Source organism: Vanessa cardui, chromosome 6, assembly GCF_905220365.1.
Source record: "Vanessa cardui chromosome 6, ilVanCard2.1, whole genome shotgun sequence".
Classification (NCBI taxonomy): Eukaryota; Metazoa; Arthropoda; class Insecta; order Lepidoptera; family Nymphalidae; genus Vanessa; species Vanessa cardui.
This window is the reverse complement of record NC_061128.1, coordinates 10,424,787-10,452,043: the sequence shown is the minus strand read 5'-3', so window position 1 is coordinate 10,452,043 and position 27,257 is coordinate 10,424,787. Positions and strand designations below refer to the sequence as shown.

Here is a 27,257-nt window from a genome sequence, read left to right as displayed (position 1 = left end):
AAAGATAGGACACTAAATGTTTAAGCTAAAAAATATTTACGTAGTTAAACGTCAACTAAAGACTAAAAAATACTCACGATGTATCCCACGAGTAACAAAATCGCGCATTGTATAAAACCGATGTTTTTGCCAAGATGAATTTAAAGCGGACACGAAATTTATTGCGTGAATTTATGAACATTCAGGCAATTTCAGTTTAATGACGGGAACGTAAAGATAAACTTTTGTGTATACGTTATTCATCAATTTCGACGTTACTCTAAAACAATTGGACGACCTCCGTAGTCGAGTGGTGTGTACACCGGTTTTCATGGGTACGCCACTCTGAGGTCCCGGGTTCGATTCCCGGCCGAGTCGATGTAGATTACCATTAGTTTTCTATGTTGTCTTGGGTCTGGGTGTTTGTGGTACCGTCGTTACTTCTGATTCCCATAACACAAGTGCTTCAGCTACTTACATTGGGATCAGAGTAATGTATGTGATGTTGTCTCATATTTATTATTATTTATTATTATTAATGCCTATAATGATCATATCATCTTTATTTATTTAACAGGTTGCCCGGTTTTGATCAATTTGAATTTTCGTTACATGCAAGAAAAGTCCATTTAGAAACATTTCAGCAAATAGTAAAGACTCTTTTGAGACTACAATTAATTTCGAATTAAGAATCATGAGATTAGCCTAGACCATGCTAGTAACAATAAAATATATTTTTAAAACTAAGAAAATTGGAATCGTTTAAATAAAACTATTTATAACGGATGAATCGCGTATATTAATTAATTTTAAACATCCCGACGTTTCGAGCACTTTGCAGTGTTCGTGGTCACGGTGAGTCTGCCCGTGACCACGAACACTGCAAAGTCAGTCTCATTAGGTGGTTATAGGCACATAGGTGGTTCATTCGATACATGTTTTTCACACACCAAGATCTGGTCTGTGTGCAAGAACTTCATATAAAGCAGATAAAAATCGGGATACTGTAGATATGGCGGATCAGACATGCATATGTATCGTATTCAATGTCCAATATGTCTTCCGAAGACGAATTTTAATAGCGGTCTGTAAATTTATAGGTTTCATTTATGAACGGTCGAGCAATTCCATTTTGACGACAGAAACGTAAGTGCTTGACCAAATATCGTTCATCAATTTGAAACCCAACGTGTACTGTTTCGAAATTCGGCATCTTTCTATGTAAATTTCATATTATCAAATGTAATATAAATGAAGTACCTAGTTTGATATGATAAGAAAATGCGTTTAAGTCCAAGTTTGATTTAATACGATGAACAAATAAAAAAGAGTAATAATGTAATGAATTATGCTCATAACATTTATTATTAATTTTGTTTTTATTTTTGTTCTACGTACGTGATTATTCTTCTCTAAATCATTTAAAAGCGGAAATCGCCTTTTCAACATTTCTAATAGACCTAAATTTGTTTATAACATAATATGTATTTTCCTTTGCTATTGCCCACCTGTATCAAATCAAAATATTCTTTCTTTGGCTAAGAATTCTAATTACAAATTATGTTTTTTTTTGTAACATAGTATTCTTCTTTCAAAATTAAAATGTATTTAATTCGATAGGCATTTGTTTTCATCAAATTTGAATTCTAGTCTCAATGGATACGTTAAAAAATCGAGTAATTATGGAATAGGAGTACCATCGTGGCAGCAACGCGGCAAAGCGGCACGCAACATCAATATCGTTTACGAAGCGAACACTACAAACGACCGCATCAACTGTTATTGGTTTGCCTGCATACATTCTGTGAATTTTCCACCTGAAAAATGAAACCTACGTTCGTCCGAAAACTTGGTGGACAGTGATCCACTAAAGGCTCCCTTTCATATTTCATTTTCACTTCGCTGTTTCATTTGTTAAAAATATATTGCATACTATTCAGATAGAGACGATAAAAAAGCGTGGAATTAATACTTTTTGACTTCCAGACTGGATATATTACGTACATATAATTGTAATTAACTAACTTCACTAAATATGGTTGTTAAATAACGTTGAATCGTCATGTGCTTGTAAAAACCAAAACAAGGATTTTTTGATTATATCCATAATTCTTCAGTACAAAAACATTTTTCTAAAAAGTAAAATAGATACTCAAATTATGAGCTCACAAGGTATAAAATCTTATTTAAACGTGAGTAAATAAGGTCTTGATTAGTTACAGACTTAACATCGGTATTATTGTAGGTATAAATTAATCATTTCTATGAAATAGTCGAAGTAAGATATAGCTATGTACGATATAAACAGTAACCAGATGAACCCGAATGCCCTCCTAGGAATGCCGCGGTCACCGAATTTATGGCTCTAAGCGATTTATGAGCGGTACGAGCTTTGATGTTACGTTAGCTTCATGGATTCTAGTATATATTATATTTTGTGTTTTATATGAAAACATAAGTCAAAACTGATGTACATATAGATGTTATGTACTAAAATTAGATTATCCTTTATTTCATTAAGACTTCCTTTGTACACAATGTCTCTTGATTAATGACAAGACAAGGCTACGGTTATATAAGTTGTTTAATGTTTGTGTTAACTATATGCTTCAAATAATTCATTGCGATTTATTATAATAAAAAACAGGGATTTATTTGAGTAACGAAATTCTATATTTTAATTCAATTAACATTTAATGGGTTGCTTTAATTAACAATTTATTTTAATGTTTCGCATCTGACGGTGTTTTTAACTTTTTTGGGTCAGTCATTTTTATTCTGATCTAATATTTAGCACAAAACCTATTCACCTTGATTTTATTTATATGAAAACTTTTTACCATTTGTATGTTTTCCGGAGTGATGTATGAAGATACTATCGGTCTCGTTTTCAAGATCATTCCACGTAAAAATCTTGATGTCAAGATTTTTACGTGTATTTATATTACACTAGTATATATTCCAATACTAAAATATATTAAATTATTATACAATTATTATATGGAGCAGAATATTTTTTCTTATTAACCCAAAGAAACGAAAAAGTGAGTCGAAGGTAAAACGATTAATATGTGGAACCTAGAAAGTAATTTGACAGCGCGACGTGAAGATTAATTTTTCTTTCATAAGTAATGACCATGTCCGAAGACTTGTTATAGTTATAGGTGGTCACCACCCATTTATTCGTTCTCGAGATGTTACTCTACATCTAAAACTTACCTGCCAGTTTAAGTCCGATTCGTTTTCCCGGAGGTTTTATCAGCTCAATGTGCGTTCTCCTCAATCCTCGCTCAGTACAGAGACCCGAGTCTGTAGAAAGCGATGTCTGTGATTTGAAAACTGAAACAAAAAATAATTCAAATTATTTATTCGTGCTGCAATACTTTGCTCGTTTTTATATTCATTATATTACATGAAACACTGAGATATAAGTGTTATATAATAAGCAATTTTATAGATATACATATTATACAGATTATTGGGTTATATATGAGAAGTCTCGTTGGTGTTGATTGTAAGTATGTAATATTCAGAATTTTAGGTTCATCTCCGGAACTGGTTCAGAAATAATATGTAACTGGGTTTTTCTTTTATCATATTTATTTTTTGTCAGTTTACTACAATCTCCTGAATGGATGTATTCCATCTCTCTCATAATCGTTCAGGAAATTATTCGCCGCGCTGTGCTGGACTCGGTTGCTGGTTTTACAACTATTAACTTAACTAGCTTCAAACCTTTTTTTACAACCTATAATTCTTTGTTTGTTTTAATAGTAAAAAAATATTTAATTGTGAATGCAAAAATATAAAATCCACGATAAAAGTATAGAAGACAAGACATTTTTTTAAAATATATTAAGTAGCATCAATGGAAATTAATTTGCTCATAACTTTTTAGTTTTTTTTTATTTTTATGGTATAGGTTGGCGGGCGAGCATATGGGCCACCTGATAGTAAGTGGTCACCATCACCCATACACAATGACGCTATAAGAAATATTAACTATTCCTTACAGCGACAATGTGCCACCAACCTTGGGAACTAATATGTTATGTCCCTTGTGCCTGTATTTACACTGGCTCACTCACCCTTCAAACCGGAACACAACAATACTGAGTACTGTTATTTGGCGGTAGATGATGAGTGGGTGGTACCTAATCAGACGGGCTTGCACAAAGCCCTATCACTAAAACCTTAAACCCTTGTTCCAATCTTATGTACGATTATTTTTTTTATCTTTTATTTTTTAATTAATTTAATGTACGATTATTCTTTATAACGATACTACACATTTAGCTCTATCGCTAGTCTAATTTAATGAATTAACTTATTAGTGACAACCCTACGTCCAAATCTCGTTCGTTGGAAGTTAGCTCGTTAGCAGTGACTTTCGAAGCAGCAACCGTAAACTGCTAAAATAATAGCGCAACTGGACAATGTTGATGGCTACGGCTTTTAAGCTAACCGACTGACGAATTTGAAACGTCAAATGGCACATTCTCACGCGTATTCTATTTGTATTCATCTTTATATGACTTGTGAGTATTGTAATTAATAAACTTCGTATACGAAAATATATTTGAATCAAAAATTTATCACCAAATCAAATCAATTTTATGAGCTGAGATGGCCCACTGAAATAGCATGGAGGAATATGTTCCAAACCTTCTCCTTAATGGAAGTGGAGGCCTTATCGCAGCAGTGGGAAATTTACAGGCTGTTACTTTACTTTACTTTTATTCAAGTAAAGTTTACAATGAAGCGTTTTTGAATCGTCGATAATTAAATTCTATCACCGTTTCGGAACACAGCCTCTAGCGAGAAGAAGCTACAAGAAACTTGTATACTTGCTATTTTCAAATATGTTTTTGATCAAAATGTTGCTGAACAGACTTCGATAAAATAATAACATTATCGAATTTTAGTATCTATTCTGCACCCATTAGCCATGGTACTATGGTACCATGGCTAATGGGTGCAGAATTCAAAATTCGATACGTTTAGAATTTTGAATTTTGTTATATATACATATATATATAATAAGTTATATATACAATATTTACTATACATAAGTTGATAACTGAAAATAAAACAAATATGTATTTTTTTTTATAACTTTTTTAAAACTCGGGTATGACTTGGCCACTGGTTGTAAAAATTCCAAAACCCTTTTTACGTAAGCTCTATAAAATGTCGATGGTAGTACTAAACGAAAATAGCATAAATAAGCATAATACAGTCCTATTAAAATTAACCCTAAAATCCCTGATAGGTACACTGAAAATTTAATTAATAATAAAATATTTTATATTTTGAAAACTGATTTTTATAAATGTATTATAAAAAACTTTCTTAGTCTCTATAATATACTTTGTATTTATAATCTATAAGTGTTGGGTGAAAATCTTCCATACGCACATTCACAAACCCGCATTAGAACAATGTGGTGGAATAAGCTTCAACTTCTCCGCCACAAAAAGGCACATCAGTGAGATATTTAGAGGATGTTACTCATGTTTATTTTTTCTTAAGTACAACCCTTGAACAGCTGTTAGGATCACGTGAAACCCATACAATAAAAGGCTCGTGACTTACAAGAGAGATAAGTATATCTAATATGACTGAGTGTGTTACTTATTTGCATAGAATATTCATAAAACCTACAATATTACCAACGTAAGCAAAACACACTTCGGTTTTAAATATATTTATAGATTTCTATAATTGTGTACACATAAGATGTATATAAATAATAATAAAAACATTACATATTATAAAACAAAGTCGATTACCGATGTCAGTCCAAAGCATACATATGCTTAGATCTTTAATATGCTTAGATATTAGTTAACAGATTTTGATACGGTTTTTTTACTATATAGAGTAATTCTAGAGGAAAGTTTATGTATATAATATATGGACAGTATCAAAATCATTTATTGATAAAATAAACAAGAATCAAAACCTGTATACCTACATAATAGAATTTAAAGAATATGCAGTGCGGTTAATACAATCAGTGACAATACAATTAACAAAAAGTTTTTGTTCGCTACCCTCGGCATCGACCTATATATGTATAGCGGCTATAATATGTATAACTGTCTATCAGTGGCCAGTGTATCATAGAAAAAGAAGTGTTAAATGTAAGTAATACGGGTCATTATGGCGTATGTGGTCGCGTCGATAGCAAGCGCGTATAGTAAAGAAAAACTGAAATTTTTATAAGTTTCTCATGTGATGTCGTAAATAGACAAATTCAGTTGTATATTTAGTAACATCATTGCACTCGTGCATAGCCGGGGCGGGTCGCTAGTTTAGTATAAGTAAGCTTGAACTCCAAGCAGTCTATTATTTATGTCTATATTTTTTGCGTAAAACTTTAAAACGCGAGCGAAACTGTGTGAACTAGTACTATAATTGCTTTTATTTAAAATAATGTGTAATTCTGGTACATTTTCCAGTAGTTAAAGGCGTTTTTCGCATTTTTGTTTCAGCGTTAGTTTATTCATACTATTTTTCGTGCAGCTTGGCCCACTTGTAGGGGGGTTGATTCTAGTGTAGGTATAACTACCAATAAAGTTATGTACCAAAACTTCATGAACGAAGTCTCATTTATGACATACGCACTTTAGTTTCTACTTTTTATTTGTGTGTGTGTATGTCTTTTTTTGCTTAAAGTTAAACGATGAATCCTTAAAATATTAACGTTTTTTGGATTTTTGTTTTACAAAAAACACATTTTTTTATTATTCAAACCAAATCTTGAAGCCATTTTGAAATTGTACAACACTGCCGATGTGGATTAAACCGAATGTATTTTATTTGATTGATGATCTTATCCTTCCGGACTTGTAAATTACACTACGATTTCGCAATTAAAAAGACCGTAACGTGCAAGTGAGATAGTAACATCGAATATAAGACGTAAGAGCGAGAGAGAAGAATTTTGTCGCGTCGACGTATTTTTCGTTATTCTGCCGGCCCTACACAAATGGACTGGTCGCTGAAAAACTGTGGTCGCCATTGAAATACGAAACGGCTAGAATTAACAGCCTGAATCGAGAGCTTATACCAAATGTAACTGAAGTTCTTTTAAAGTTTTAACATATTTCCAATTATTAAACAATGAGATTATTGTCAGTTTTTAGGATGAGAAACAATTTAATAAAAAAAAAAGGAATTCGTAACAATCTTGTCCCTAACGAGTTTGTCGACATTTTTTTATTATGAACTATCGTCCGTAAATTTAATTAATAAAATCATGAAAATTGTAATAAAGTATTTTGTGAAGTATATTTTAATTCAAATTCAAAATATTTTATAATCATTGAATATTTAAGTGAAGTCGTAAATTTATTATATTATCTGTGCTTATTAATTTAAAAAACAAATAATATAGACCATTAATTTAATATGGAATAAATGAAATAAGTACATAGTTTTGATCATAAATTAAATGTATATTTAATTTTTTTTTTTTTATATAAAAATGCGCGCCACTCAAACGAATGTATGTCGTAGAGGAGGCACCATAAAAGACCGTTATACCGCTCGCCTTACGAGCTTTGATCCCGAAATACTTTACAAACTCACCCATACACGTACATACATTTTTAGGTTTTTTAGAAAGATTGCCTGAAAGATTATTAGTGATAAGGCCGCCTGTTGCACCTTATACAACTTTACAGGTTCAAAAATTATTAAATAATTGGAGTGCAATATATACTAATGTAATAAATGTGAAAGTAAATCTGTCTGTCTAACTATCTGTTGCTCTTTCACTAACAAACTGCTGAACCAATTTTGATGAAATTTGGCACGAAGCAAATTTCAACTCCAAGGAAGAATATAGCCTACTTTTTTGCCTACCATATGACAAACAAACGCTAAAACGCGATCGAACTAGTAATGTATAAATAAATAAATATTGATTAATTTCAATAACTAAACATAGTTCTTCTCAAATCCCGAGGCTAAGTATATCAACTGATTTGAGCAGCTTTCATATTTCCTACGTATCCTAAGAAATAAATTTTCCACAAGTAAATACAAACTTATATTTGTATATAGCTTAAGTAAAATACTGTCTTTCGAAAACGACATAATCTTTCACTCTTAACGTCATTATCACCTCCAAAGCTATACAAGGACCTTTTCTTATTTCAAAGTGGGAATGAAACTTTGGACAGTTAAACACAGCTTCACAATAGTAAAAAATTAAGTTGTAAGTGCAAAGCGGCTTACTACACTTCTCTTAATTTATACCTAACATAGTTCTAATAAATAAAAAAAATTAAATTACACAAAACACATATTATTCTTACATTCTTAATTTGATAAAAACTAATAAAGATATAGATTTATAAAAAAAATAAAGAAATTGGAAATTAGTATTATGTTAATTTTATTATTGTCACAGATATTTTCCGTAAGATTTGTTACAGCTTGGACAGTACAATTTGACGAATTGTATGATATACATAAGTATTATAGATACATTATATATATAATATTAATTATATAAATTGCATAATCTATGGCATTCTTGAAAAAAACAATCAAATCAGTAAAGTTTCGTTTTGTCTTCGAAAATCAAACAGAAGAGAAAATGTAATTTTATTAATAATAATATATTCGATTTTCAAATTATTACACAACTCAAAAATAATTCAGTCTCAAAATAATTGTTATTGTCATAATTTATATGGGCTCCTTTGTTTATTCCAAGTTTTGATATTGGAATTTCAATTAATTTGCTGTTTGGACCACACTCTGTTGTTGTTTTATAAATTTACCAACGGGTCGTTAGTGAAACTTGGCGTTTCATTAAAAAGAAGGATTGCTTTTTATTTGCTTCCAATTTGAGACGGAAGTCGGACAAGTTTTTTGTCGGTACGAAATCGTTTATGTTATTCTTTCAAGTAATCATTTTGTCTGGATAATTACTTAGGAGTACGTCATAGTTTATTTGACGTCATTCGTCTCTTAGGAAACCGTATAATAATTATTTTGGTTCACTTCCTTCCTCAGGAAAGTTTTGAACTGCTAATTAATTAAATATTCCTGAAAAGAGCCTCAAGCTAAATAACATTTAAATAAATCTATTAAAATCTCGGAAATTTGCTTATTATTTAATATACTTAGAAAACAACGGTTTTATTAAACATTCATCATCAGCAAACGGAGTTAAGAAGATCTACAAATTGATTGTATATTGATGATAGTGACAAAAATTATTAAGGCTGAAAGTAGTATATTTTCAGAACTACAAATTTTGTTTTCTATACTCAAATTACGACAATATTCTAAATAGCGGGTGCGCATAAAGAAATAGTTGTAACAGTTTATAGCTAGACGAGAAAAATATCATATTTCTGACACAGTTTTCTTTTAAGATTCTACTAAGAACTTTTTAAGTGCTATATTTAAATATAGATTAAATGCTTAAATGGAAGCGAAACCAAAGGAAATGTTTCAAATCCGACCTTTGAGTCGGAGTCAGAAATTAGCTGGCATTCCAGGACGAATCATTTATCAAGGCAAGAAAATAAGAAGTACACGAGTAAATTGCAAGCTCTCGTTAAAACTGTGATTTATGTACGCGCTAGTGCAAGCGTTTTTACGAGCGGGTTCACGCTCGGTATAAGTACTATCGTCGAACGTTTAGTACAAGAAACTGTGTGTATATACGCTTTGCAAATACTATAAAATTCGCAATATATTTTCATTCCATACATTTTAACCATATAGACTGACCGCCTTGCTTACTTTTTATAATAAAGAAGTAGATAATAAATATTCTATAACAAAATAAAAACATTATATTTCTTTCAACTGAAGCAATGATATATTAGATTGATAGATTGATAGATAGATTGTAATTGTTAAAACATACATGTGTATATTTATTCTGATCTGATTTTGCGCTATTAATAGTTATTGACTAATGTATATTACTTTAAACAATTCTAAACTTGAATTTTACTTTGACAGTTCCGGTTACAGTTTTATCGAATTTAAAAACGCCATCTTTTCGTAAATCCATAATGAATATTATGGATTTACGAAAAGAAGCGTCAATTCGAATACAATATAGTTTGTTTTTTATTTAAATATATTTTGTTTAGTCTCTTGTTGTTGAAAAAGACTATATATATATATATATATAATATATATATATATATATATATATATATATATATATATATATATATATATATATATATATATATATATATATATATATATATATATATATATATATATACATACATACATATATATATATATATATATATATATATATATATATAATTAGTTCAGATATTTCGGAATTTCCGCTTCAATTGAGACCACACAGCGCTATAAAAAGAGTAGGAATCACTTCCAGGGACGCTCACGCTATCCGGTGCGACGGAATTCTCAGTCGTTGTACTAAAACAAACATTTTTGTCTTTCCGCTGTTTATTTATAAAACATTTAGTAATTTAGATTGAGCACAGTGTACATTGAAACGCACTTTACGTGCGTACAGTGAAACATGCATTATGAGCACGTTTCGGAAATAAATTTTGATATTTACTTATTTTGGAACAGACCGTAAATTACTCGAAGCTTATAAATTTATATTCATATAAAGTCAAATAAATGAGTTAACGTTTTAATTTTTTTTTATTAAATAAAGAATGACTTTATCTAAGTTATGTGATGTGATGTTAATATTAAATTAACCGTTGGGAATTGCTTTGTTTTTTTCTATGAGATAAAAATCTAGTATTGTAAGGTATTAAGGTGAATTACGTTTTAAGAGCATTTTATAAGTAGATCACTTAATTTTTAGACGTTACAATGTGATGATTTAAATTTCAATTTTTTTTAATTTTCCGTAATAGACTACGGTCTATTACGGAAAAATTTCTTTATTTATTTTCAATATCTTAAAGTTATGGTATCAGAACAAATCATAGTTTGTTTTTAATTTTCCATCTGATGTTTTTTTACGTGCTTTCTGGGTATGGGATTTAACACATTTATAATTTCCAGAATCCGTTCTATTACTAAGAATTGGTACCGGGATCTGTGGCATTAAATATCTATCCACTTAACTTACAAGGCAGATATTTTTCATCTATCTTCTTCTGCGAAAAATGTATTGATATACAACATTCACACCTATGTACTTGAGTTTTAAATTTGTAATATCATCGAAAACATTATTTTAAATTGTATTTAGAAAAACAGAAAATATAATGTATTTAAGGTACTTGATTGGTCGAGGATTAACGCTTTATTGCTTAAAATCGCTTCGTATAAGCCACTATTATTCGTTATTGTGGGTTATCCCTAAAAAATTGAAATATACTATTTCAGGCGTTTTTGTAGATTGTTTTAAGTGTGCACTTTGTTGTAAATTATTTTGATCTATTCCGTAGAGTTCTGAGTTTGTACTCTACGTGTGCTTATTTACGACAACACAATTAAAACCTCTCAAATTATCAGTTTTTTCTCTACAATATTATGCATATATTATACATATAAATCGTCCTCTTGAATCACTAAACTATTAAAAACCACATCAAAATCCGTAGGACAGTTTTAAAGATGTAGGCATAGACACGGACAGATGGACAGCGGGAAGCGACTTTGTTTTATATTATATAGTGACTGTTTGTGAGTTGCAACTTTGTACGGATAAAATTCATACAAAGTTAATATTTTTTCAGTAATCAATAAATCATTTCTTAGTAAGCGTTCTTTGAACGTCATAAGAGACCACTTTAAATTACTAAATTTTGCTAAGTTTCAAGTTAGTCAGTTACCTTTAGTTTCGAAGATCTCATGATGAGTCAGTAGTACATATTTAACCTTTTAACAAAAAGTGCTTACCTTTACCGTAAACAACCTGCCTAAAGTTAGGACTAATTGTTGACGTTTGCTCTGGGGCCCAATGAATAGTTCCATAATACAAATATATTAAACGGATTTAAATCAAACTTTCCGCTATATTTTTGGATAAAAATCGTTCTAGTAAAATTTTAATATTTACTAAGTGAAATTCGCGTTCGCACCTCGATTCGCTCATATTTTTCTAGTTTGTCGTCAAGTCTTCGGAAAAAAGCCCTGTCTTTAAGATTTCTTCATAACAAAATATATGGTACAATGTTTGGCCTGGAAATTGTGATACAATTACAGTCAGAGAGAGTTACTTTTGCATTTATAATATTTATATATGTGAAACATATTTTACCGTTCACAATATTTCGACAGATTATACGAGTCAGATTGTAATCTAAGGAATTTTGTAATCTTACGGTGATACACTTGTTTGTAAAAAAATAACTTAATTCTTTAACTAAGTAAAATTTATGTGGCAACAAGTTGGGTGTTTCAATGATGTTTTTTTGGAAATGAATTATTTTTTATGGTATAGGTTGGCGGACGAGAATATGAACCACCTGATGGTAAGTGGTCACCATCACCCATAGACAATGACGCTGTAAGAAATATTAACTATTCCTTACATCGTCAATGTGCCACCAACCTTGGGAACTAAGATGTTATCTCCCTTGTGCCTGTAGTTATATATTGAAACCTACACTAAAATACTGTCAAAATTATAACGCAACATAAATGTATCATATTTATTTCTCGGATAAGGACTTAGACTTTAATGTATAGGTAGAAACTGAGACGTTTTCAAAGGTTCAAAGCCACGAGGTCACGTAATACATTACCATGGGACGCGTGACTCTCAGATCGCCTCTTGCAGTTTTATTTACGTTGCTCAGAAGATGCAAGTTAAAAGTTCATGTTCTTATTATACGAGAAAATAACCTTTAGCCTCCGTTCTGCGTGGAGTAAGTGGTATTGTTTCAATATATGCTATTATATAAAGCCGATCGTTAGAAATACTTAATGCAGTTATAATAATAGATATTTTGTTGTTGTATCCGATTTCGGTATGTTATTCGTTCGGCTTTGAATTTTAAACACGGAATGTTTTCCACGCGAAATTCGAAATAAAATAACTATTACTGACTTAATATTAATGAGAGATTTTTGTCAATTATATTTTTTTTTATCTCAAAATTTTATGGTTTATAATATTAAACAAATAATAAAATGTATTTTATGTACTGATGTATATATTATGAGGAAATCCTCATTTCCATCAATCTATTTGAAAGCTCTAATCTTATATCGTAGCAGACCATTTTGAAAATCATTGCTATTTTTTCCTTTACTATGATCAACTGGAGTTACGCTTAACACAGTTAATACCACAAGAAACAGTAAAGATATACGAGTAATTTTGTATGACATAAAAAAGGATCATTAGCCCAATGATAAACGGAAGTATAATCCTGACATTTGCGTTGGCTTAAAATTGAACTAATGTGAAAAAAAAACTTTTTTTTTTACCAGCGTTTTATTTTTAGTTCTTTGACAAGACTTAAAACAATGTAATATTACAGTTGATTGTACGCAATTATAAGGGACTTTTTTTTAAGCTGAGATGGCCCAGTGGTTAACCGATGATTGCGGGTTCAAATCCAGGCAAACACCACTTTATATACGTATGTACTTAATTTGTGTTTATAATTCATCTCGTACTCAGCGGTACAAACATCGTGAGCAAACCTGCATGTGTCTAATTTCATCGAAATTCTACCACATGTACATTCCACCAACCCGCATTGGAACAGCGTGGTGGAATATGTCCCAAACCCTCTCCTTAATGGAAGAGGAGGCCTTATCCCAGCAGTGGGCAATTTACAGGCTAGTACTTTACTTTCTTTGATTTATTTTTATATGCATATAATATATTCATATAAGATGACACCATATTAGCACGTATATGACTTATTCGAACTTAGAGCTTATACAGATTCAAACCAAAAATATAATTTTCGACAGACTTTCAACAACATCCACCAACTATAAAGACTTTGCAATTTTTTATTTATAACATTAATTTTCGATTATGATCTCTTCAACGTCAGCTTATGACTTGGACCAAATATATGTGCCTTTGTTTTATTCGTGACGCAAAACTATCGATGTTACGTGATATTGAGAAGCTACGAGTGTGTCCATTTTTTATTTATACCGTGTACTTCGAGAACACGAAATGTTGTAAAGCGTATCTAGTTTGAGGAAGAAACTTTGAACAACTGTTTATTTTTTGTTTTTTTTTTTTTTTTCGAAACGTTCGTGTATGTTGAAACTTTCCTTGATTACAAACTAGGTTCCTAGCATTAATTGGCGCTGGTATTACAGCCATGCATTTTATATCATATATGTTTAACTTAGCGAGATATCATGACTGAAATATTTATTATACTCGGGTAGGAAACAAAATAAGAAACAGCTATTGAACTAAAGATAAAAACTGTACCAATGAAACTACTAGACCGATTTTAATGAAGTTTCATTGTTCTCTGTGTGGAAGTTTAGCAAAATTAGATTAAAAATGATTATAAATACGACTTTTAGTTTTCGAGAAATCATGGACATAGATACAAACATACAGTTATATGATCAGATGTGCTTGGAACCGAAAATGGATCATCATACTCAAATAAAATTCAATTCCAACAATGTGACATACAAACATACATATCGAGCTGATAACCTTCTCTTTTAGAAGGCGTTTAAAAATACTTACTGATCTTGTGTTCTGATCTGAAGGGTAAGTGAATCAATGTTATTACAGGCCTGAGGCACATAACATCTTAGCTCCTGTTGGTGGCACATTGGCAATATAAAAACACAAATTTATGACAGAGAATAATATGAAAACCTGTACACTTAAACCAGTACAGAGATTTTCGAACATTTAGCTCTCTCTACCCAGCTAAAGAATTATATTGTAAAAAGCTATGATAAATTAAAAGACCTAAAAATATGTCCTATAAAAACATGTTATGAAAAAAAAAGCCTATTAAAATATTTTCGGTGCTATGTAAATTGATCTGGCAAATATTTTAAACGTAAAAATATATTGATAATTGAGTATGTGGTGAATTCGTGTGTGTTCTGACAATATTTTCATTCAATTTTATTTTTAGGATATAGTTTGATAGAATTGTGGAAATATCTATAGACGTATAAACGCGTTTCTATACTATTCAACAGTTTGGTGTACAAAATTGGTCAGTTGTTGGTCGCATGCACGCAATAGTTTCTAATATCATCTCATCATCACAGATCATTTTACATAAATCATCAATCAAATAATCATTTTACAAAAAGTGACGAGCGGGACGTCCGGAATATTTAATATGACACGGCCATTGACTAAAATAAAATAAACTTTTCTATTTCACATCATTAACCAAAAAAATTACTCAATCATACTCTGTTTAGGAACATTAGAATTATTATTATTTGACTTTCACACGGGATATAATATATACTATATATATATATAATATTACAGTTATCTGTATTTTTCATTTATTTGGTAATTATAGAATATTTAGAAAAACAAAAGGTTAAGTTAGAATTTAAAAGTGCTCGTTAAAAGCCTGCTTTAATTAAATATATCAATGAACATAAATGAATATCCTAATATTATTATTTCATACAATCAATTCATTTTAACAAGCTTTTATTTAGCGCAGTGAATTGATATTCTAAATAAAAACTAACTAACAACTAAATTATACAAGTAAGCTAGTTTAGCCGTAATATTGCAAATATTTTTGATAGAGGTGGCAATAAAATTTGACAGATCTTTAATAGCAAAGATCACATTTATACAGATCAATAATTTATGAGATAGTCCGAACATGACCGAGCAATAAGCAATAACATTAAAGTCTAGGTTCACTTGTATTGTTTGTTTAAGTCGCCTTGTGAGCAAACAGAAGCTACGTTACTGTTGGCAAAGCTATTTGCTCACCGGTTTTGCTTGTTTCCCCAGTACCCACACGTGAGAATGGTTAAACGCCAAACTCAGAACGCATGGTTAAACCAGAAATGCTACGTGCATGTGACGTATTTTCATAAGAGTCAAAAAGAGGAATTTGCAGTACGAGACTGTAAGAATTCACTTTGTTTCTCACTCGTGAAATGTTGACAACTGGTTGACGCCGATGTGATACGCTATTTTGATTCCTGTATCCTATATATTTTATGTACTTAATGTCAAACATCACATTCTGATATTTCGCAATCGTGTTTTGCGGTGTGAGAGTTCCTTGTTACGGAATAGCGCTACTTGTATCAAAGAGTTTTTATCGTTCAATAACAGTTTTTTTTTTAAGACGAATGACATTTTTACAATGCTCAAAATAAGAAAAAAAGTTTCTATATTCAAATTAATTGAAACATCTTTTACTCGTTTCTTTAAACGAATGTTTGTGACTTGTATAGGGAAGTGAACTATATCACTATGTTATATGCTTCGCTTATCTCCTATACCTTCCAACTAAACGAAGTTAACCGAAAACCACTAGTTCCATTTAATCTTCCACAAAGGATATGTGTTTTGTATTCTTTGCGTATCATAACTTATAAACTTGGGTAAGTTTTTATTATTTGATTTATTATACGCAAAATAATAGATAGCCGTTCAGAAGTTTCTTTCGCAAATATTGTTATGATTTATATGGATTAATAGTGATATATTATAATTTCAACGTCTCGTATGAAATATAAGAAGGGTTACTTTGAATAATATTTTACCCTGTTCATACGTGCTAGTGCTAACTTGTTTGACATGATATGAATATTGAATATATATATTTATTTACTATCTGTCGTTCGAGGTTTTAAGGTGTTGGTTTTCAAGTGTAGGCAAGAAAAGTAGCCTTTGTCCTTCCTTGGACTTTAAATTTGTTTCAAACCAAATTTCATCAAATTCAGTTAGTTGCTTTGGCAGTGAAAGAGCGACAGACAGACAGACAGAGTTGCTTTCACATTCATAATATTATTTACAGTATGGATTTTTATTTTTTTTACTGGTACAATGCTCTTATGGCTTTTCTTCGCATAAAGGGGACGGTGTAACACTCGCCAGTGCCGAGAATAACCAGTGCTCCCAAATCATCGGAATATCCACTAAAAAACTGGCGGTGCCTACCCCGAATCTTTTTTTATCCATTTTATTGGTATCGTCGGTTATCTTAGACCACCAAGCTTGAGAGCTGAGGTGCTATGTCCTTAATCCCTATAGATACACTGACTAACTCACCATTGAAACCGGAACACAACAATACTAAGGATTGTTGTGTTGTGGTAGAATATCTGATAAGAGGTTAATATCACTCCTACGATAGTTTTGCACAAGTACAATCTTGGTATTTGTGATAAAATGGCGTCTTGTTGGCAAAGTTAAAGAAGATAGAAGAAAAATTTAATATTGTTGATTTATAAATAATTAAATTTGAATAAAGAACTGTTTGTAGCGCATAAAAGAGAAGAGCTATTAGCAATACCCAATCTAGGTATTGTTTTACCTTTCCCTTCCATTGTAATAAAGAATAGCTTCTAAGTACTTTTAACGTTTCTGAGAAATCATAAAGAAATCTCAATATCATTATGAATGAGTAACAACTCAGTTTAATATTAGTTTACCTATACAGTCTGTACATTCCGAAGCGATGCTCCACGTTTAATTAAATCTCGTAAATTGACGATTCAAAGTTGCTTGTAAGAGCCTACTTGAATAAAGTATGTTTGGTTTTTGATTAAATACAAATTGTTTTCATATGCTTCGTACAAAGAAGATGCTTAATGAAAATTGTGTTGAATACGATTTAAATTAAATAGAAGTTTGTATCTTCCACTTTGCAAACGTTTTGTACATTACAAAGAAGCAAGATTTAGATTTTCACTGTCATAGAATTATGATTATTTATGAGTACAAAGTTTATTATGTCTAATTAGGTGTATTAAGAAAGTAAGCTCGATTTTTCAGAATGTGATTTTCACAATACGTTATCAACTCTGAACACTTTAATGAATAGTAGTGATTAATAAATTTGAAAATGCATCTCTTATATAAATAAAAAAACACTTTATCATAATAATATAATGAAATGAGAAGGTGTGCTATTTAATGTAGAATAATTATTTCAAATATTTTCGACAGAAGATTCCTACAATATTTTTATATTTTTACTATATATATGGAATTCAGTGCCTCGGGATCAAGGCTCTTATAAAAGACCCACTAGACCATGAGGCTATATCTATGACCGTTTTTATATACTAATATATCTAGTTGATTGAACGCAACGGATGAAGCTTTGAATAGTGCATTTGATCGTATCAAGTCATACGAATAAAACATTTATCGTTTATTTTAATCAAAATATACTTTGTAAATTGCCTGAATTTAATCGACGTTTTAATTAATAAATAGTACGGGCATACTACTATAATCACGGTAGCATGAACGCAAAAGCATTCCCGTGGCAATGAAAAGACGAAGAGGGTACTGCTGGTTTTTTTTGTGGATGATGTGAATGCGCACTAGATCATCCTGGGCACCGGTGATCCCAGATACCCCTCAAGTAGAGGAAACGCCTAAAGCTTTTCCCAGTGAGAACTTTTGTTTATTCTATAACAAGAAATTCGATACTCACGGATATGAGCCTAAAATACAATAATGTTACATGCAACAGTGCCTATAATAAAATTATAATATTAAAAGGATACAAGTTTCAAAATGGTGTATCACTATTGCTTGGCTGAAAACATTGTACGAGTGAAATACGAAGTGAATTATTTCAGTATCGTACTGCAGGCTTAACTTTATGCAGTAATTATAAATTCAATACTAAAACAGTTAAGGGTTTTCTTACAACTATCATCATAGCTGAGATGGTCCAGTGCTTAGATCACAAAGTTTTAGTAGTTCTAGCTCACATTTCAGCGGTCCTTAGTGTAATCGAGTGAGTTTTATGTGTTCTTCGATGTTGCCACTTACGATTGCAAGATTGATTCTACGATATATTTGAACCCCAAGCCAATACTTAGTATAAGTTTTGTTGTGTTTAAGGGATATAACATCTTGGCTCCAACGTTGGCGCATTGGCGATGCAAGCAACGGTTTACATTTCTTACAGCTTATAACGTCTATGGGCGATTATCACCACTTTACATCAGATGGCCTACTTGCGGGTCCATCTGCTTAAAAAAAATATCTTTAGTTAATATTTACACATTCTATCCACTGGGCTGACCAACTTTTATATTTCTACTTTTTTCATTCGTCGAATAGGAAAATTTTATACCTTTACGGCAAATATTTTTCGATTCATCCATTTTTAGTATTAAGGATTTTGATTTTTTGGTGAAAAGGTATCGCCGATAGTCTCTATTTGATAGCGGCTACTCCAAAGAGTTTTATTTGATTTTTTTCCCGATGATACAAAAAGTCCAATTTCATAGCGTCATAGATGTATTGAAATTTTTTTTAGCTTCCATGATACCAAAGCCACTTCTATAAAATTAAACGACGCTATATTTATACACACATCTTAATTAAAATAAAAATATATATAAAATAAAATTTGGGAGAAATACCTACAATAATGTTTGTATTGATATATATGCCAATAATTTCAATTAAATAGGCATAAATATTTTTAGGAGCCGAGGTACAAAAGTGGTTTGAACACATGCTTTTAATCCGATGATTACGGGGTCAAATCTGGATTTAAACCTTTCTTGCCGTGGCAAACATCGCAGTGTTTTCAATTGCATATATTATGCAAACACATATGTGTTTATAATTCTACTCGTGATCGACGGTGAAGAAAATTACTAATTTCAAAAAAATTCTACCACATATTTCATCCACCAACAATTGGCATAGCGTGGTGGAGGATAAGCTCCAAACTTCTCCTCTAAGGTAGAGTAGACCTTAGTCCAGCAGTACGGAATTAACAGGCTGATAGAAAAAGTATTGCTTAAATTATTCAAATAATTGTTTTGTTTCGCCTAACCTAAAGGACTACTAAACAAAGGTATGTAAAATTATTCCAGAATGCATGCAATTGCGTATCTGAGTTTCGCACCCAAAGAACTCTGGGTTATATTCCAAAATTGATTTTAAATTTACTGTAAGACAAACACAGAACACGTGTATGAGCATCATAATACTTTCATCTATTTTCACACGACGTGTTTTGTTAACTTCTATAGCACTAAGAGTATAGAAATATGCAATACAGAAGTCCGTTAGTATATGCTTAGTAATGGAGTGCAAGCCTTTGAGTACGGGAAACGTAATTTTCAAGCTTTTATTTTGAATCTTGATCATGAAAATTGTATCAAAAAAAAAATATAATTATTTTTTACGTTCTTTTCATTTGGTTGTGAACAAGGTCTTATTTCGGAGATGAAAGTGCAAATCGCTTATTAATAACTTGATACATACTGACGTAACTGATTCCAATTATTATATCCAAATATCTTTTTTACTCAATGGAATGCTGTTAATAGCATGACACAATGACATTACAGATCATAACAGGAGGCAGATGGATTGCCCGAAATATTATTGTAAAAGAAAATTCGAATACAAAATCAAAAGGAAATAAAATTCCCAGTAGTCAGGAAAGAGAGAATGCTATCTTCGTAGTCGTAGACACTTGTATACATTAATATCTACTGAGCTAGTAAGCTAGTCTTGAGAATTCCGTACTTTACTGAAATTCGTTCCAAAATAAATTGTTATCATTATTGATTATTCTTCTACAAAACATCTTTGGTATAGCATTACCAGCCTGTAAATTCACATCTGGACTAAAACCTCCTCTCTTTTGAGGAGAAGAAATGGAGCATATTCCACCATGCTGCTATAATGCGGGTTGGTGGACCAATATGTGGCAGAATTTCGTTGAAAGTCACTTGCAGGTTTCCTCACGATGTTTTCCTTCACCACCGAGCACGAGGTCAATTATAAACACAAATTAAGCAAATAAAAATTCAGTGGTGTCTGCCTGGGTTTGAACCCGTCATCAACGCTTAAGATGCACGCGTTCTTACTAGTGGGACATCTCGACTTCTTATTACTGTGATGTACATTTCGGGTATCATAAAATACATAGCAGGATATGCAGTACTGAGGTAGTCCTAATTCCTTAAGATTAGGTACTGCTGTAAAAAGACCGTTAGTATACTGTACTTGTATTTTTCAATCATCGTAGGAAATCTCATAAAGTCAGCGTTGTCGTTTTATACCTTACGTGAGGGACAGCTCACGGCTTTCATTTAATTAAATACAATGTGAAGGCGCTGGTGACTTTACGTGCCTATAAAACGTTTTCCTCGACAATGCTTTGTTTCTTGTAAAATAAAACTTTAAAATAAAATAAATTAATCCGATACGATATAAATATGAACTTCATTATTATTAGAACTAACTTCCCGAGACCTAAGTTTTTTTCAAATATTTTTAACCTTTTATTTATTTCTTTTGATTTTGATTTGATCTTAAAATCGCTTGAAAATTCGCTCAGAAGTTTTGGTTTTGTGACCAAATATTTGATTGGAATTACATACATAACGTAAAATATATAGACAGATTGAAAGGTTCATATAAAATAATATAATTCAAAGAATTATGAAAAAATAGAAAAAGGCGATTATATTATAAAGAACCTTTTACAAACGACATGCAGGCCTGAGTCTCTTTAAAATGTGAATCTCAAGTGACTTAAATGTTACGAGGATATGTGCAACAGATTCAATCCCGAATTCACAGAGTATTTTCATCGTTTCCTTGTAAACGAAAGGTTCTGCTTGCTGTTTCCTTATTGTTCGGGGAGTACATAACATGTTTTCGAATACTTTATTTATATCTTGTCATACGAAAATATTTCTTCAATTAATTGAATTGATGCTTCTTTATTCACTTATTGGGTTAATGGACCAACGATACAATTCTGGAAATATGTTTAGGATATATAATTTATTATTGCTCCTTATATTTTTGCGTTGTTATGGAATTTTTGTATTATACAGTATCGTAAGTGATAATCTACTTATTAATTTTTTTCTAATATCGCCTAATTTTATTGTAATTTTTGTTGTTTACCCTTTTTTTGTATATGGAAAACATATATTTTGGAATATTCTTCGTATCAATGTTATATATATAAAATACTAAAATTATATTTTATTGTGAATTTCGAAAGGATATATATATAGAAAATGTTTAGGTAGATATATAAATCTAGCTATAGCTATATAAATCCGTAATAGTAATTGCTGCATCTCAAGGATAAAACCGAATCCTACGCCTTGATAGCTAACAGCATTGCCATTTTCCTATTTATCAATTGGTTTCCTTTATTGAAAGTCTTTCAAAAATCGTATCGGTCCTATTTTATTCAATCCTGGTGTAATTGGATTCACGCATACTCTTATTATTAAGCAATGGATATGGATATATTTTATTAAAAATAATTCCAATTGATTGCAGCATGTCAGATATCAATGGTAGCAACCAGCTAATACCAAGATTAAATACGTTTTACGAGATTTAAGCGTTTGGGCATGTATGTATATGTACATGCTGAACCTTTAAGGATTTTTGATTCTAAATTCTAAAAATTCTGCACAATAATTTCATTTAAAAAATATCATTCGCTCTACTGGAAAATTGTCGTCTATATACATCCGTTTAATATAAGTTATATTTGAATTAAGAAGTAACAAGTTCTACAATTGATTGCATTGCAATATTAAGAAACCCAATAAACATATTTGTCATCCATATCATACACAAAGGCCTGATTTTGACCATCCAATATCTTCAGCGTTTCATTTCAAAGCTAAACCTTTAAGTAATTTGCCTCAAAGGTTCCTTTATCATCGAAGTAATAACCTGTTTGAAAGCTAGTCTAAGGTAACGCTTATTAATTCCTTTCTTAGAGTTACATGGATAGGCGCTTCGGTTCGAAATTGATTTTACCTTTAACCTTTCCCGAGTATTGTGACATGGTTAAGGAAAATGTAACTAATCCCTACCTAAAGTATTAATATATAATTTTACGTTTTTATTTTAAATTGCGTTTTGGCTCGTGATTTCGTCTAGATGGTTTGGACCCAATATACGTTATGTATGCGTAATAACCGTGTTCTTTTAGAGCGTCAGAGATCACATGCTCAATCGACTATAGCGGAGTCAAATAAAACTAGGTTAATCATTTAAATGCGTGTTATAATAATAATTTGTTTAATTAAAAAAAAAAATAATAAATAATCAGATGTATGAGATTCCGGTCCCATTTCCTTTAGCACCTCTTACGAGTAGCTGAAGGATGTCGCTCCAACCCATCATTTTATATTTAACTAAGTCTGAAAAATATAAAAGTGGGGGGAGGTTGAATTGGCCCCGCGCCCGCCATCAACAGTAGATTCCAACCATTGATCGGCGAACCTTCCTCGAACATGGGACGTGCACTTTTATAGTGCGCACACACTTTGTAAAATAATATACGTATAAAGTGGAACTAAAGTCCAACAGGTATCATAGACGTAGCTGAGGTGTATAGAAGACTCATAGACTTACTAATAAACTAAACCGTGGTTCGGTAGTTTGCACAGTCGTAACTGCGGTGTATAAAATATTATTGTCTTATTAATAAACTAGACCGTAGTCCAGCAGATATCACAGCCGTAGCTGAGGTGTATAGGAGACTCATAGTCTTACTAATAAACTAAACCGTGGTTCGGTAGTTTTCACAGTCGTAACTGCGGTGTATAAAATATTATTGTCTTATTAATAAACTAGACCGTAGTCCAGCAGATATCACAGCCGTAGCTGAGGTGTATAGAAGACTCATAGTCTTACTTATAAACTAAACCGTGGTTCGGTAGTTTTCACAGTCGTAACTGAGGTGTATAAAGAGTAGCCAATGCCACAAAAATAATAATCAATGTGAGGATCAAAGTCTCATAAATAGTAAACCAGTTATCGCTGAGGAAAACTGTAGCCATGGGTTCAACCCTGGATTATCACAGCATCAAATCACTGTCTCTCATACCAGTTCAAGCGCACTGTCAGGCGGCCTAATGTAAGGAATACGTATTTCGTTCAAATATCCACTAACGCAGAGTGTTGTTATATCGTATATATAACATACGTAATAATTCCAAACATAGTGGAATAAAATTCGATGAAACTCATAGATTACCGCGTAGGAATCATACGAGTGAATATAACACAATTTGTTATATTTTCTACCGTAGTAGATTATAAAGTATGAATATACATCATAACCGTATAGTTGTGTGATCGTTATCGCCGTACTCTCTTATAACTAAAACTTAAAACTAAGACTTATATCTAAACCGTACGTTTCCTTAACTAGCTTATAAACCTATTATACGCTTCACATATTTCGTTTTACTTAAACCTAAAGTGGATATAAAACTTAACTTCAACCTACAACAGGCACACACCCGATACTAGTTTACCCAAACCAGCACAAAGTACAGATCATTAATTGCATGTGATAATCAATTTCAATGTGATATGCAGACTTATAACTAAATTAGGTGTCCTACTTCATGTCTCGTATGATATTCTTAACACTAAACTAAAGGGGCGTCCCTAAAAGGACGAACATTTTGCTACAAACGACACTTCTCGTATAAAACGATTAGTGCGCCATGATTGTGTATATAGTTATTGCAGCCTGGATGAAATCCATTATTTGAGCCCGTCACTGCATGAACGTATCACTTCAGCTTATTACAGCCTCCGCAACGCCCTGCAGCATTCGGTCGTGATACTGGTACTACCGATTGATGAAAGACATCAACAACGCCATCGTAACGTCAACCAGCCATAGCTCAGTACCACATAGTACATACACTACTCTAGCAACCCAGTAAGACAGAGTGAGGGATATTACCATATCGTTATACAGTAACCTCGAACCCCGAAACCATCTCACATAGGCAGCCTCCTCGGCAACAGAAGGGGGGACACTACCGTATCGCCGAAGACGTTATACAGTAACCTCAAACCCCGCAACTGTATCACCGAAGCAAATTCAAGACGACATCGCCACGAGGGACACTAATGCAGCGATCAAGCCGCACAGCCTCAAACCAAGCGTCGAATCATCAAGAATCCACCAGAGTATATGCAGTACAGTATTCGTGCGCGATCATTATGCATGTGCACAATACAAATATATTATAAAGGTTTTGTTATTAAACAATAATAATCTTAAAACAAATAGATCATCGTCTTTGTGATCGTACCAATAAGTATGCTTTTATGCATATGTCTGATAATATTTATAGAGTTTTTAAAACGACCGCTTTACGAACTTGCGTCCGTCGATCGACACAGTTTTACATTGAAGAGTTTAGATTTTAATTGTTACACGAACTTATGTTCGTCAATCATCACAGCAAACCTGTGATCGTACCAAAACAATGCTTGTATGCAATCTGTTTACTGACAATATTTATAGATTTCTTAGAACGACCGCTTTACGAACTTGCGTCCGTCGATCGACACAGTTTTACAAGAAGAGTTTAGATTTTAATTGTTACACGAACTTATGTTCGTCAATCATCACAGCAAACCTGTGATCGTACCAAAACAATGCTTGTATGCAAACTTGTTTACTGATAATATTTATAGATTTCTTAGAACGACCGCTTTACGAACTTGCGTCCGTCGATCGACACAGTTTTACATGAAGAGTTTAGATTTTAATTGTTACACGAACTTATGTTCGTCATTCATCACAGCAAACCTGTGATCGTACCAAAAGAATGTTTGTATGCAAACTTGTTTACTGATAATATTTATAGATTTCTTAGAACGACCGCTTTACGAACTTGCGTCCGTCGATCGACACAGTTTTACAAGAAGAGTTTAGATTTTAATTGTTACACGAACTTATGTTCGTCAATCATCACAGCAAACCTGTGATCGTACCAAAACAATGCTTGTATGCAATCTGTTTACTGACAATATTTATAGATTTCTTAGAACGACCGCTTTACGAACTTGCGTCCGTCGATCGACACAGTTTTACAAGAAGAGTAAACTCTTCAATATAGTATATTCCATAATTAATAGTCATTGAGGTAAACCTCTGACATCAGTATGTATCGCCCCGTACATACGTATTTGCAATTAAATATTTTCAATACGGCCACCATCAAACCGTTTTATATCATATTGATATCATTATTAAATTTTATATAATATATATGATGTCTCATTGAGAACATTCATTTATATGACGGCCTGCCATACCGTCATTTGTAATAATAATTTGTATTATTGCACGCGGCCGGTGCAGCGAGCGCGTCGCTCCGCGCGTTCAAATTGCACCGAGTCGCTGGGCATCATAGCCCCTCCATTGCACGCGGCCGGTGCAGCGAGCGCGTCGCTCCGCGCGTTCAAATTGCACCGAGTCGCTGGGCATCATAGCCCCTATATATGCCTGGCGATGAGTATGACATTCGGCGCGGTCTAACATTAAAATCAATACATGAAACATATTATTTATTACACGAACGTTATCCACGATAATGTATATTAAAAAAAAGTATGTTTATTATAATGCCATTCCTTTTATCATCCTTATTTATTACATGTATATGTATTCAATTACTATGCAATGTAATCTCTATGTATGTTTTTATGTTTCCGTATATGTATTTATGTGTGTATGTATGTATGTATGCATGTTTTTAATATCTCCAAAACAACGCGACCAATTTTGATTACATTTTAATACGTGCTTTATATGGTTCACCGACGACTTATATTGAACCCGGATAGTTGCTCTACAACATACTTTAAAAAAAAAAAAATGTATTAAATCAATCACATTCATTCTCATGTATATAGTATAGTCCGTTACAAAAATAACGTATCGTTCAAGCTAAAGACGTCACTTTACATACAAAACAGTTCTTTAATAGCAAGCTTTTGTAATCCACGAGCAAACTATTTTAAATTGTATACCAGAATTAATTGATTTTTCTCATTTCTTGGATTAAATGCGTTATTAATATATTGTAAATATTAAATATGATGAACTTAAAAAAAATTAAAGTAAATAACCACAAATATGTAAAAGATGAAAAAAGTTATTTAAAGTGCTTCTACTAATAAAGAATTGCTAATGCGAACTATTCAGAAGGCCTATTAAAATCGATCGATTTTTTTGGTATATTGCCTTGAATTTCTGAGAGTAAGCCAACGTTAGTTATGGCGATGTAGATGTTAGTTAGAGTCACACAGCGACTTAGTACACTACATGAATAGCACA

At 31.8% G+C, this 27,257-nt stretch overlaps 1 protein-coding gene across 2 annotated transcripts in view; it reads right to left on the bottom strand.

The window, feature by feature from the left end:
• The window catches only part of LOC124530530 (glutamate receptor-interacting protein 1), a 345,789-nt gene that overhangs the window by 179,966 nt on the left and 138,566 nt on the right, over nucleotides 1-27,257 (bottom strand). For both annotated transcript variants that reach the window (XM_047104719.1, XM_047104720.1), the window contains exon 3: nucleotides 3,199-3,318. In XM_047104719.1, coding sequence (XP_046960675.1) covers nucleotides 3,199-3,318 — 120 coding nt within the window. The remainder of the gene's footprint in view (nucleotides 1-3,198; nucleotides 3,319-27,257) is intronic.